Raw genomic sequence first — 14,841 nt, 5'->3', positions numbered from 1 at the left:
GACTGCAGCCATGAAATTAAAAGACGCTTACTCCTTGGAAGAAAAGTTATGACCAACCTAGATAGCATATTCAAAAGCAGAGACATTACTTTGCCAACAAAGGTCCGTCTAGTCAAGGCTATGGTTTTTCCAGTGGTCATGTATGGATGTGAGAGTTGGACTGTGAAGAAGGCTGAGCACCAAAGAATTGATGCTTTTGAACTGTGGTGTTGGTGAAGACTCTTGAGAGTCCCTTGGACTGCAAGGAGATCCAACCAGTCCATTCTGAAGGAGATCAGCCCTGGGATCTCTTTGGAAGGAATGATGCTAAAGCTGAAACTCCAGTACTTTGGCCGCTTCATGCAAAGAGTTGACTCATTGGAAAAGATTCTGATGCTGGGAGGGATTGGGGGCAGGAGGAGAAGAGGACGACAGAGGATGAGATGGCTGGATGGCATCACTGACTCGATGCACGTGAGTCTCAGTGATATCCGGCAGTTGGTGATGGACAGGGAGGCCTGTCGTGCTGCGATTCATGGGGTCGCAAAGAGTCGGACACGACTGAGCGACTGAACTGAACTGAATTGAACTGAAGAAATGGTCTGTAAAAGAAACCCAGATATTTGGTGCAACGTGATCAGAGTAACAGATAAATTACATAACTGTATCAAGGTAACCGTTTGTAATCTGAGCGCCTAAGAAACCAGCCAAGTTCCTCAAGCAGAGACAGCACTCAAGGGACTCAACTTGCACGACCGGAGCACTGCTCACCAATCCTCCAGCCCTGCTATTTTTGCAAACGCCCAATCTCACTTCTCCAGAGTGTAGACGCCTACCCCAGATCTGCGTGGGGGGTAGGACAAAACCGAGACTTGCAAAGCTGACCACCTAACTGGCCAACCTGGGGTTAACCAGAACCCTGACGCAAATCACGCAGCGTTCCAGCTCCGCCGGCGGGCAACAGTGGGCTGGGCTTCAACCCTGGCCGAGTATCAGATTCTCCCGAGAAGTATTTCGAAACGGTCAGGGGCGCCACCCAGACCCTCCGATTCAGTATCGGGCTGGGGACCCCGACACCAGTCTGAGGGTGCCGGGACCCGAGAACGCTGGACACAGCCCCACACTCTGAAGCTCCCCACGAAGGAGCCGGGCCAGAACCCTCGAGAAAAAGACCTGCGCCCGCAGCCCGCGTTGCCCTCCTGCGCCGGCCAGACTGGTCTCCAGACAGCCCTCTCCTCGACTCCGGCCCCTGCCCCGCCACCTACAGGATGGATTCTAGGCTGATTCCCAATCCAGCTGGTTCCCCGCCTGCACGAAGGTGCTGTTTGGAATGGTCTTTCCACCAGCCAATCATTCCCCTCAGCCAGTCATCATCAGCTCTGAATCTCCTCCGCCCTCTTTTCTCTTTCACAGAGAAAGCCCCACAAAAAACAAGTGCTTCCGGCTTTCCAGCCGCTGAGGAATGCGCAGGCGCAGTGGCGCGAACTTTCAAACTGCGTAAGCGAGTGGGACGGACGGTTCCAAAAGAGAACCAACCAGTCCATCCTAAAGGAAATCCGTCCTGAATATTAAACTCCAATACTTTGGCCACCTGATGCGAAGAACTGACTCATTTGAAAAGACCCTGATCCTGGGAAAGATTGAAGGCAGGAGGAGAGGGGGGCGACAGAGGATGAGATGGTTGGATGGCATCACCGACTCAATGGACATGAGTTTGAGGAAGCTCCGGGAGTTGGTGATGGGGCGTGCCTGCAGTCCATGGGGTCGCAAAGAGTTGGACACTACTGAGCGACTGAACTGAACGCATTGGAGAGGAAGTTTGGCTACGTTCCCCGGTGGAATCTTGAATAGAAATGCTGCACTATAAGGTGGAGTTGCCTCTGCAGCTGCGCTTGTCGCTAGGGTGTGTTGGAGCGCTAGGGTGTGTTGGAGCGCTGGCAAAGGCTCAGAATAGGGAAGGAGCACTAAAAGCCCTTCTGGGAAGGGGACAACAGGCGCTTTGCAGTGAGGAAGTGCCTGGTGGCTATACCTGCTGGCTCTTATACTTATGTGGCAACAAGCTCCGTTAAACTGGCCCGAAGGTATTTCTGCCACGATCGGGGATGCCTGGAATCTAGAGTTGAACTCACAAATCAGCTGGTCTTAAAATAGGGATTTTATTCTGGATTGACCAGGTGGGCTTAATGCAATCAAAAGAATCCTTAAGAGAGGAGGAGGGAGGCAGAAGGAGAATAAGAGAAGTAGTAGTGTTAGAAAGACCTGGCAAACCTCAAGACCCTGGCTTTGAAGAGAGAAGAAGGCAATGAGCATAGACTGTGGGATTCTTCTAGAAGCTGGGGAAGATAAGGAAATGGATTCTCTCCCCTCCCCAGAAGGAACATAGCTCTGAGACCTCCAGAAATGTAGAATAATAAACATTTGATTCAGCCACAAAGTTTGTGATAATTTGTTACAGCAGCAGTAGGAAACTGATACACTGCCAAACTTTTCCAAAGTAATTTTACCAATTCATACACTTAAGCAGCTTTGAAAACATGTCCATACTTTACCCCACACAATATGCACTGAACTGGAATCTCCAGATAGGTCCAGAAAATGTATTATTTTAAATTAGATAATTTTTCTGAATCTTGAAGGTTGAAAATTATTTGTCTAAATCCTTAAGTCTAAATTCACTTTTCATTAAAGAACAGAGTGGCAGCAACTTGTTCCAGGTACTGGAAGGGTTCCTCTCCCTCCTCTGCTCAGAGCTAACACAGCTGACCTTATACAGTGCTCTGTGGTTGAACAGTTTCTATTAATACAATTCATAAAGGAGCCTTAAGACTAGGGACTCTGTACTTAAAGATGAATTTTCTTTAACATGCTTATGAACTGACTCTTTGAGACTGCCAGACCTTGCCACTGTTCACATTCATGAAGAACTTGACCCTGGAGCTGGTAGTATTTGCAGTTCCTCAGAAAGGAGAAGCTGGAGGAAGGGGTCCGGCAGCTTGTCAGGCTCATGGGGTTGTGCTATCCTTCCAGCTCTTAGAAGCTGAGGCTGTAGCAGTCACCTGACCGAACCCCCGACCACTGACCATGGGGGAATCCTGAACAAGAAGGTGGTTTTCTTAGAGCTTGAGCAGGTTGGGCTGTAGGTGGAGGCTCTGTGCAGGGTGTCCCTACCTTTCCTTAAGGATATTCTCCAGAAAAAAAGGTAAGTGAACCTCTTACCTTGCCTCCAGGGATCCTGGAATCACCTTACTTGGTAGTGATACCACCAACTGCTGACCCCCACTTGGCAACAAATTCAAAAGTCCTCAGAAACCCTGGGAAGTTTTTATTAAAAATATATGTCATCAAAAGGAATGAAGAGTGAGCCAGTGTTCAAACTATAAATTAGTAGGAGCTAATAGTTCAAGTACTTTCCTGACAAGTGTCAAATGTCACTGTTTCTCTTTAAAATTTTAAACACTCCATGGCATGCTGAGATCTTGTAGTGCTCCAGAGTGCCATGGGACACAATGTGAGCATTTTAGAAGTTCACTCATCTTTTCCTTGAATGAGTATTCAAGAGAATCATTTTCTTCCAAAGTGTTACTACTATAAGGTCCAGTGTAACATCACTTCTTCCACCCTGAAGATCCCTCTAAAACTAAGCCCCACAGGAGATCTTTTCAAATGACAACAGCAGGCACTGGGTATCCACAGGCCTGTCCAGATTCTGACCTGTTCCTACAGAGGACATCTTGAATAAATCTAAAACTATCTTGAAAGATGAACAGTTTCCTGTTCTAAGTAAAATTTAGAAATAATATATTTTAAAACATCATTAACTTAGAGATCTATCTACAATTAGGAAAACACTGGCAGATACTATTAACTAAGAAAAATAAACAATATATTCTTGCACATTATTAATAATTCTTAATGAGTTTCCTACCTTTCAATATTTCATATCTGCTGGGAGCCAGCACAGGAGTCCCTACCCATGACAAGGCCATGTGGGAGAGTTTTGGTGGGCAAGGCGACCCACAACTCGAAGGGTGCCCCTCTGGGCCTGCCTGTCTACCCCAAAACCAAAATCTGTCTGTTTTACTATTTCACGACTTTCACCAACTTCTCTGACATTAACGGGGGGCTATCCCCGACCACCTTTCTCTGAAGAATATCAACTTAAAACTCTAGTTAATAAGTCTCCTGGGCATAATAGGAGTGTTTCAATTCAAACCCCTCTGATGACTTTCTAGCTTGCCTGACAGGTTTGTTCAGATTCACAGCCTCCCAACCACAAGAGGCACAGGAAGCTTAAGATATTCTAACAATGCAGAGCTTCTCAGAGAGTTAAAATTGTTAGAATAGAACTAGTAGAGGATTTGGAGAAGGCAGTGGCACCCCACTCCAGTACTCTTGCCTGGAAAATCCCATGGACGGAGAAGCCTGGTAGGCTGCAGTCCATGGGGTTGCTAAGAGTCGGACACGACTGAGCGACTTCACTTTCACTTTTCACTTTCATGCATTGGAGAAGGAAATGGCAACCCACTTCAGTGTTCTTGCCTGGAGAATCCCAGGGACGGGGGAGCCTGGTGGGCTGCCATCTATGGGGTCGCACAGAGTCGGGAAATGACTGAAGCGACTTAGCAGTAGAGGATTTCTTTGTTGAGCTAATGCTTGCTGCCAAGTTTCCATATCCCTTACCTACTGAGTCCCTGGGAGTGTATTGATTAATATAGTTGGTGTATAGAAATGTAAGTAGTACCTTTAATGTTTGTAACCTTGGACCCTTGAGTTAATTCTTTTCTTGTTATAGCCCACCACACTTTTGCCCTATAGGAATGCAACTTTATCTAATGCTTTTGGAGGGTGGCGCCTGACTTTAGAATAATCACCTTTAGAGAAAAATAAGTTTTCTGAAGAAAGGGTCATGAAATGTTAACAGGCCTCCTGGCCAGAAGATGATGCGCCTAAAACTTTTGCATATGATAGGTTTGCAGAAAGAAAGCCTGGCTTCGATAAGGATCAAGGACTGCTGACCTTGCATGACTCTACCCCTTCCCCCATTATCCTCTATGCACAACTTAAGGTATAAAAACTACTTTGGAAAATAAAGTGCGGGCCTTGCTTACCGAAGCTCGGTCTCTCCATGTCGTTCTTTCTCTTTCCTTTTCCTATTCAGGCTGATTCCATGGGGCGCAGGGGCTCTCTGCGTTCACTTTCCTGCCTGGGCTTCTAAGACCCACTCGAGAAAGTGCCTAAGGTGGGGCACGTTCCTCGATTCGAGAGGGCGCCTGCAGCCTACGTGAACAGAGCAAGTCCCGTGCTGGGGCTTTATTGGCTTTCTGCGTAAACCAAGGAACATCAGCATCTTTTTTCTCTCCTCTATTTTCTTAACTACAAAATTCTTTCCTTATCTCTTTATCTATTCTTTAGCCAACGCTGTCATCCTGAGGGAATCCCTGGATCCTGCTGGGGCTGGACCCCAGCACATATCTGATTTTCAAACTCTCAGTTAATCAAATAGATAAAATAGATTCAAATTATAGACTGTAACTTTACCTAGATTCATAAGGGGACATACCCCAAAAACCATTCATTCTAGACACAAGCCATTAACGTAGATACGAATATTCCAACTAAGGGTTAGTTCTGCTTAAAATACAGTTAATAAATATAATTAGACACTATGCATTATAATAACAATCCAGACTAGACCACAAATAAATGTATTTGTATGTATGTAGAACATGATTGCAACAAAGAAAAGTGAATTGCCAAATATCAAAGGAGAGAACAGATTTAACTGAAAAGTTTCAAATGCATTTTATTCATAATATAACCATATTCAAGACGCTAGAGGAAATGTCCATATTTGTGAGTTCTTGTTTGCAGAAATTCTTTATTCATTATCCTGTCCAGTCTCACACTCAGAAGCCATCTTTGATTTGTCAGATGCTTCATATACTTGTATAATAAGCCTTAGGTGATTGATGATTTTCTTGTCTGCTGTTTTCATGTTAAAGCCCAACATCTTCATAATAGTTTCTCGAAAGTCAACAAGCTACAAAGAACCACCCCCCCAAAATCAAGATATGTCATGAGTTTTGATCACCTTACTATGTACAATGAAATATTAAGAAATTTAGTTTTATTAAACATTTCTTTATGAAGTATAACATATTCTACATTCAAATATATTTTTAAGCTAAAAAAGCTCTATTATAAGAAATCTAAACTTACTTTTGTATTTTAAGATTTGTTTTTAGTTTTACAATTTTATAGGATAAACTTAATTTTATTGCTGCTTGCTTTTCATCCGTGAGGTAATTATTTTGGGGGCTTCTGATTTGCTGTAGGTAATAGAGTCCCTGAAGTACATCTCTCTCTGCCCATTCTCTATAGTGATCAACAGGAGAGCAGATAAAATCATCCATAAATCATGCCTAAAGCACAAGTAGAGACTACCACAGACTTCATTCTGCATATAAGTGGGGAAATAAATATTCTAAACCGGCAAAGGCTAGTTGAGAACCCAAGCTGGAGTATGCAGCTAGTTTCCTCCGGTGTCCCAGATACGGGACAGTTCACAAAGGAGGAAATACTAAAAACAAGTCTGAGAACTGGTGGATCAGAACACCGGTGTCTGTGGAAGGAAAAGAAAGGTGCATGAAAGTATGTGAGAGCAGAAAAGGCAGATCTAGAGGGCAAGGTTTCTGAGGAGGCTTAGTGATAAAGGAAAAGGAAAAAGCAAGCACTGGAAATTAGGGATTTATATAAACAAGAGAGTACTACAGAAACAGACATCACATAAACCCTGCCCCAAAATAAAAGGCTTGACTTCCTAAGTAAACTTTAAGAAGCTCCACTCACCATGTCAACAGAAGAAGGTGGTACTGAGTTAAGAAACCTAGTATGTAAACCCTGCCCCCTAAATATCCTAAAGTAGAAACACCTGAAATTGAGAGCGCAAGGCAATTAAAGGGATTTTAAAGTGAATAGATAAATGGCAAATACGCATTCAAAATTGTGATAAGAAGAAAACAGAAAAGCACTAACATCCAAACTGTTCAGGGCTCTTAAGACCCTTTCTTGAGATTCTCTTTCCTGTCACAGAAACTCTAACCCTGTGGCTGTCAGTCAGACAGAAGTTCACTGAGAGATGCCAAGAAGAAATGGTGACAAAGGCCTTATACTGAAGATTCCAGGTGCTGATCCATAGCCCAGGTGCATCTCTGTCTTCTCGGAGCTCTGGTTGTTTAACTCTGATTCCACAAGGCAATCAATTCTCTTTTGTCTAAGTTGCTGCTGCTACTGCTGCTAAGTCACTTCAGTCGTGTCCAACTCTGTGCGACCCCATAGACAGCAGCCCATTAGGATCCCTCGTCCCTGGGATTCTCCAGGCAAGAACAGTGGAGTGGGTTGCCATTTCCTTCTCCAATGCATGAAAGTGAAAAGTGAAAGTGAAGTCGCTCAGTTGTGTCTGACTCTTCGAGACCACGTGGACTGCAGCCCACCAGGCTCCTCCGTCCATGGGATTTTCCAGGCAAGAGTACTGGAGTGGGGTGCCATTGCCTTCTCCGTTGTCTAAGTTAGGGTAGTCTAAATTGAGGTTGGTGTTTATCACTTCAACTTAAAGAATTTTAATATAGTATTCAAAGAAAACAAACCTTTTCTTGTTTTCCCGGTACTTCTTCAAGTGTGCTCTTTGCTGTGCTGAGCTCAGGAGTGGCAGTTTCTAACACTTGATGGATCTTCTTTTTATCCCATCTTGCTTCTTGCTCATCAGAGTCTACTGTAGTTTTCAGGTCTGTTTCCATAACTGCCTTCCCTTTCATTGCTTCAACTTTTGTTAGAGATTCCCTGAGCTTCTCAATTGTTTTGTCCTATGAGGGTAGAGGTTGTGGGAAAGGGAGAAGACTATGATTAGATCTCTTCTAAGTAACAGACAGGCATGATGCATGATAACTCATGCTTTTTTACTTTCTTCCTCTCTCTTTCTTTCTTTTACGAGCTAGATAATGTAGAAAAAGAAAATTCCACAATTTATGAATTAAGAGGACATTTCTCCACTATGTTCATCAATAACCAATAGTTAATGAGAACTTTTATTAACTAGGCATTTGGGATTTAAAGAGGTTTAACACATGTTCCATGTCCTCGAGAGTCTTAGTCTGTGGTAATCAAACACAGAAATAGAGAATAACTGGATACAGTAAGATTAAATATTCTTGATAAACGGGCAAAAAAAGTTGACCAATAAGTATCTAGTGCATCTTTGGTTTCAGGCATAAAATGTACTTTCGAAATACTACAACTGAAGCTTGATATAGCGAAGATCCAAAGACACTCTGATTCTTAAAATGAGTGGTGGATTTACAACATCTAACTTTATTATCCTATATGTTTAATATTATATATATTATTTTTATGGGTGTAAAATAACTTTTTAAGTTCAATGAGAAACATACAGCAAAAACAGTAACAGAACAAAGCTTAAGTGAATTTTTGAAAGCCTCACATCCTTTACTTACTTTAAGGACATTTACTCTTGTCAGTTGAGTTTTCATATTTTTATTTGACAATTTCAAGTCACTGAGCTGTTTCTGAAGTTTCTGAATTTTCTCCTCTAATCTTTGAGTTGTAACAGTCTGAAAATTCTGCTGAATATTCAGTAATATTTCTTGCTTGTTGTCTTTCTCTAGCTGCTCGAATGTTTTGCCATGTTCATCCACCTGGGAAATCTTAGATTGAGAGTTTTCCTTTACAGAAATCAACAGTATTGAAACAAAGAAGCTATGCTTTAAGATGGTATTCCACACTAGCATACCAGATCTGCTCTAGACTGATAAATTATAGACTTAATTCTTATATAAATAGGATAGTTTTCACCATAAATATGCATTATAATAATTCAGAAAATAAAATGTGACAGAAAAGTGATAGCTTAATGCTAACAAAGGTACAGTTAAGCAGACAATTTATAAACACCACGTGATAGCATGTCTTAGTTCAACTTTTCTAATAAAGTATGATTAGGAAATAATAAAATATTTAAAGGTTCAAGCAAAAAGATATCCTCTACAACAGTATTTATAACATGAAGAAATACAAATGTCAAAAAAGAATTAAATTACATGTGATTAATTAATACATTTCATGTATTAAGAATTAATATATTTCTTTTGTTTTTTTTTTCCCTTAATATATACATTTTATTGAAGTTATAGTTGACCCACAGTATTTCAGGTACACAATAAGGTGATTAAGTTATACATATACACATATATTATTTTTCAGATTATTTTCCATTATAGGTTATTACAAGATATTGACTACTGTTTCCTGTGCTATACAGTAAACCTTCGTTGCTTGTTACATATCCATTCTTTTTTAAATCAGAAATCTAGGATTCCATTCAGATTAATACATTTCTTATAAATCAAGTTTTCAAAAATACTTACTAAGAGAAAATGGTAATGATATATTTAAATGAAAGAAACAGGATGAAGAAAAATTATGCCTCTCTCTGCTGCTGCTGCTGCTAAGTTGCTTCAGTCGTGTCCAACTCTATGCGACCCAATAGATGGCAGCCCACCAGGTTCCCCCATCCCTGGGATTCTCCAGGCAAGAACACTGGAGTGGGTTGCCATTTCCTTCTCCAATGCATGAAAGTGAAAAGTGAAAGTGAAGTCGCTCAGTTGTATCCGACTCTTCACGACCACGTGGACTGCAGCCCACCAGGCTCCTCCATCCATGGGATTTTCCAGGCAAGAGTACTGGAGTGGGGTGCCATTGCCTTCTCCGATGCTTATCTCAGTTATGTTAAAATATTCATGAAAAATAGTCGTAGTAAAATATGCTATGCTAAGCTAAGTCACTTCAGTCGTGTCCAACTCTGTGCGACCCCATAGACAGCAGCCCACCAGGCTCCCCCGTCCCTGGGATTCTCCAGGCAAGAACACTGGAGTGGGTTGCCATTTCCTTCTCCAGTGCATGAAAGTGAAAAGTGAAAGTGAAGTCGCTCAGTCGTGTCCGACTCTTCGAGACCACGTGGACTGCAGCCTACCAGGCTCCTCCGTCCTTGGGATTTTCCAGGCAAGAGTACTGGAGTGGGGTGCCATTGCCTTCTCCGATAGTAAAATATACCTATATGTTAACACTGGTTATCTCAAAGTGGTGGAATTACTGGCTATTTTAATTGTATCCTTTCTACTATTTTATACTTTATAAAGATACTACCAGAAAAGAGAGAGATGGAGAAGAGGTGCAAATTTAATAAAGATATGCATATTTTCATTATACATGAACTAAAAATTAATAAAATATATTTTAAAGAATCACTAGTTCTTCCAATAAGAAAATAGATACTCCAGGCAAGGCTGGTTAAAGAAGGAAGAGAGGACTGCCCTGGTGGTCCAGTGGTTGAGAATCTGCCTGCCAATACAGGGGACACAGGTTTGATCCCTGGTCCTGGAATATTCCACACACATGGAGCAACTAAGCCATGTGGCACAACTACTAAGGCCACAAGCCGCAACTACTGAGCCAGTATGCTGAAACCTACTAAGCCCACAAGCCGCAACTACTAAAGCCCACTTGCTCTAGAGCCCATGGTATACAGCAAGAGAAGCCACCTTAACAAGAGGCTTGTGCAGCACAACTAGAGAATAGCCCCTGCCTGCTGCAACTAGAGAAAGCCTGCACCCAGCACTGAACACCCAGTGCAGCCAACAATAATAAATAAATAAATACATTTTTTTAACTTTTAAAAAAGGAAGAGAAAATGAAAATACTATTAGGTAAGAGAAACATACAGAACTAATGTACATAAATTAATTTTATAATGAGAAAAAAGTTACTTAAAATGTTATTTCAAATGTCTTAATCCATTAAAAAAAATAAAACAAGTAACATATTAAGGAATAAGAATGAGAATGGCACCATTTTTCTTAATAACACACTGGAAATCAGAAGACAATGGAGTAATGCCTTCAAATCTGTGTGAAAATAAAGTCTAAACCCAACTATCAACTGATCCTGACGGTAAACAATAACAAAAAAAGACCATGTAATTTATTCAAAGAATTTTTCCCTCCAAGATACCATTTCTTAGAAATCTATTAGAAGATGTACCCCAGCAAAATAAGAAAGTACATCAAAAGAAAGGAAGACAAAAGATTCAGGAAACAGTGCAACCTAACCAAGAGATTGGAGAAGAAAAGTCACAGGATTATAGCTGTGCCCAGGCCCACAGAGCAACAGTCCAGACTGATGCAAGAGAATTAAGGAGTCTGGATGAGAAAGAATGGGAGATTTTTGTAGATTATAAGATCATCTGACATAATATTGGGGAAAAATTAATAAGCGAATGTTGAAAATTATACATATGAAAATACAAGAAAACTATTAACTCTAGGAAAAATAACACACACTACTACAAGAAAGGAAATGTCACAAGAGTATAATACTGGGCATTTTGTAAACATTATTTAGTGTCATAGTGAAGTAAATGCTGATTATGGGTCTAGCTAAAAATACTGATATAGCTATACTGGGACAATAGAAGGTGGAGGGGGAAAGAGATAAAATTATATCTATCATATAATAGGAAGTCAACAGATAATGTCTAAAACAAATAACTCAGGATATACCAATATAAGGGCTTACCTGATAACTCAGCTGGTAAGAATCCACCTGCAAGGCAGGAGATCCTGGTTCAATTCCTGGGTTGGGAAGATCCCCTGGAGGAGGGCATGACAACCCACTCCACTATTCTTGCCTGGAGAATCCCCATGTATTGAGGAACCTGGCAGGCTACAGTCCTTGGGGTTGCAAAGAGTTGGACATGACTGAGCTCTGAGTAAGCACAGCACAGCACACATAGCAGTATAAGCAAATCATTTAAGAAAATGGAGTTTACTACCAGAAGCAATAGCTAAAAAGGTTAAAAGTAGTTCCCTCTGGGAAATAGGATAGGTGGAAGTACAGAAATGGGCTGCTGCTTTTCAATAGAAGACTCGTGGTATATTTAATTTAAAAAATACATATGTATATATAATACATACATCGGAGAAGGCAATGGCACCCCACTCCAGTACTCCTGCCTGGCAAATCCCATGGACGGAGGAGCCTGGTAGGCTGCAGTCCATGGGGTCGCTAAGAGTCAGACATGACTGAGCGACTTCACTTTCACTTTTCACTTTCATGAATTGGAGAAGGAAATGGCAACCCACTCCACTGTTCTTGCCTGGAGAATCCCAGGGACGGGGGAGCCTGGTGGGCTGCCATCTCTGGGGTCGCACAAAATCGGACACGACTGAAGCGACTTAGTAGTAGTAGTAGTAATATATACATATAAGTGTAAAAGATAAAAAATTCTAAATAACTGCAGCTCAAAGAAGAAATGAAAATTAATAGAAAAATTATAAACACTTATACAGTGAAAGAACTTCATATAAAAATATACTGAACAACTTACAGAGGAATATTTACAGCCTTTGCTGTTTTTATGAATTAAAACAAGGGAACACCCCCCACCAAAAAGAGCATATTTACATAAGGAAAAAGAGAAACAAGGGGTATAGATTTAATAAAGGTACCGTATATTTTTATTATGTATACATCAAAACTAAACTGGTAAAATGCATATAAAAAAGAACCATTAGTTCTTTGGAAAGATAAAATAGATGTCCCAGGCAAGTCTGGTTAAGGAGGAAAAAAAGAAAGTGAAAACACACAATATTAGCAAGGAGAAACATACAGAATGCATAGATATAGAAAACATGAAAAGAATTCTAAACACTACTTTGTAACTCAGTGGCAATAAGTTGAAAACCTAAAAGAAATACATTGTTTCCTATAAAACTATAATATTCAACTGTGTCAAGAAAACCCTAGAACTAAATTATTGGACTTAATAAGTAAATTCAGTAAGGTGGTACATGTGTGTGAGCTCAGCTGTACAGTCGTGTCCGACTCTTTGCAACCCATAGACTGTAGCCTGCCAGGCTTCTCTGTCCATGGAATTCTCCAGCCAAGAATACTGGCCTGGGTTGCCATTTCCTTCTCCAGGGGATCTTCCTGACCCAGGGATTGAACCCAGGTCTCCCGCATTGCAGGTGGATTCTTTACATCTAAGTCACCAGGGAAGCCATTAAACTTTTAAATATTGAGGAAACTTCCTGGTGGTCCAGTGGATAGGACTCAGCACTCTCACTGCCAGGGCCCTGGATCTGATTGCTGGTCAGGGAACGAAAATCCTGCAAGCTATGTGGTGCAACCAAAGGGGAAAAAAAATACTCATACACTATATTGAACTCATACATTAATTGAACACATTTAGAACTCAATCCCATAGAGAGAGGGGGCTTCCCAGGTGGCGCTAGCAGTAAAGGATCTGCCTGCCAATGCAGTAGGTGCAAAGAGATGCGGGTTCAATTCCTGGGTCGAGAAGATCCTCTGGACTAGGAAACGGCAACCCACTCCAGGATTCCTGCTGGAAAATTCCATGGACAGAGGAGCCTGGTGGGCTACAGTCCATGGGGTAGCCAAGTAGAACACAACTAAGTGACTGAGCGCACACACACCCACCATAGAGGGAGAAAGCACCAGTGTGGAAATACGTATGTGTGAACATACTTATTTCAGCATTATTTGTAGTGGCATAAAAAGTAGGAATAAGAGAATGACCATCAATAGTTCTTAATAGGGAACTGGTTAAATAAGTTATATATAGAGTATGGAATATTATGCAACTGTAAAGGAATGAGTTAAACCTGTATCTTTTGATCTAAGGAAAGACCATGAAGTACTTACTTATCAAGTAAGATGAGTATTTTGACTAGTACAGTCCAAATTTTGTAAAAATGTCAACATTTACATATACGTATATACTCATATATTTCCATAATCACTGCAATAGTTATAGAAGATGTAGACACACTGGTTACTGAGGTGAATAGGCAGAAAGAGGGTTAGAGAAGATTATTATTGTTTTTGTCCAATCTTTTAGCATGGTTTCAAGGGTTATGGAATGCATGTGCTATTATATAGTCTTAAATTTTAACATAATATATTTCAAAATATTTATGTGGAAATGAATCATTGTCAACTACATTTTCAAGAGCAGAGGTAGAAGCTGGATTCATCTTTGTGCTCTGGAGTGCATTGCCAATACCACTTTACCAAGTGCTGGAAGTTTTTAAAAACTGAGTGATCAAACTATACGCGATCAATGAATGAATGAATGACCGGATGGAATGACAGACTCAGTAGCGAGTGCGTGAGTTTATACTCTGGGGCACAGCAAGTATAGAAAGAGTATAGCATGGGGATGGGTATGACATGCGATTCTGTGAAGAGGTAGTGAAATAGAATCAAAATCTCCTGAAAACATCCTACCTAGTCCCACTCCACTTTTAGGATTGACTTTATAGATGCAGAGAAGCAAAAAATAGAAAAGGAAATGGTCTATAAGGTAATTATCGAGGAATTTCACCAACAGCCCCTTCCCTGACACAGTAGCTAAAATTCCATCTTGAGAGAGTCATTTCTTTGAATTCATTTCCCTCTAATCTTTTTTTAAAAGTATATTAAGAAGTACATTGTTTATTAATGTATATGCAATCTAGGAAAATAGTACTAATACACCTATTTACAGAGAAGAAATGGAGATGCAGATGCAGAGAGTGGACTGGTGGACCCAGTGGAGGAAGGAGAGGGTAGGACAAATTGAGAAAGTAGCACTGACATATATACACTATCCTGTGTAAACAGGTAACGAGCAGGAAGCCACTGTGTAACACAAGGAGCCCAGCCTGCCGCTCTGTGATGATCTAGAGGGGAGGAACGGGCGGGAGAGAGGCGCAAGAGGAAGGGAATATC

General features: G+C 41.1%; 1 protein-coding gene across 9 annotated transcripts in view; it reads right to left on the bottom strand.

Annotated features, from left to right (window-relative positions):
* Positions 1-5,756: 5,756 nt before the first annotated feature.
* The window catches only part of LOC147364193 (coiled-coil domain-containing protein 170-like), a 38,927-nt gene continuing 29,842 nt past the window's right edge, over positions 5,757-14,841 (bottom strand). For 3 of the 9 annotated variants that reach the window (XM_086320290.1, XM_086320283.1, XM_086320287.1), the window contains 3 exons: positions 8,490-8,717; positions 7,626-7,841; positions 5,757-6,019 (listed from right to left, as the gene is read on the bottom strand). In XM_086320290.1, coding sequence (XP_086176416.1) covers positions 5,858-6,019; positions 7,626-7,841; positions 8,490-8,717 — 606 coding nt within the window. In that variant the 3' untranslated portion in view covers positions 5,757-5,857. The remainder of the gene's footprint in view (positions 6,020-7,625; positions 7,842-8,489; positions 8,718-14,841) is intronic. The other 6 variants (XM_086320282.1, XM_086320285.1, XM_086320288.1 and 3 more) reach the window with 2 other exon arrangements.

This window comes from Bos grunniens, chromosome 10 (genome assembly GCF_055505025.1).
Source record: "Bos grunniens cultivar Pamir isolate PY7600 chromosome 10, Bosgru_T2T1.0, whole genome shotgun sequence".
Classification (NCBI taxonomy): domain Eukaryota; kingdom Metazoa; phylum Chordata; class Mammalia; order Artiodactyla; family Bovidae; genus Bos; species Bos grunniens.
This window is presented reverse-complemented; position numbering and strand designations above follow the sequence as displayed.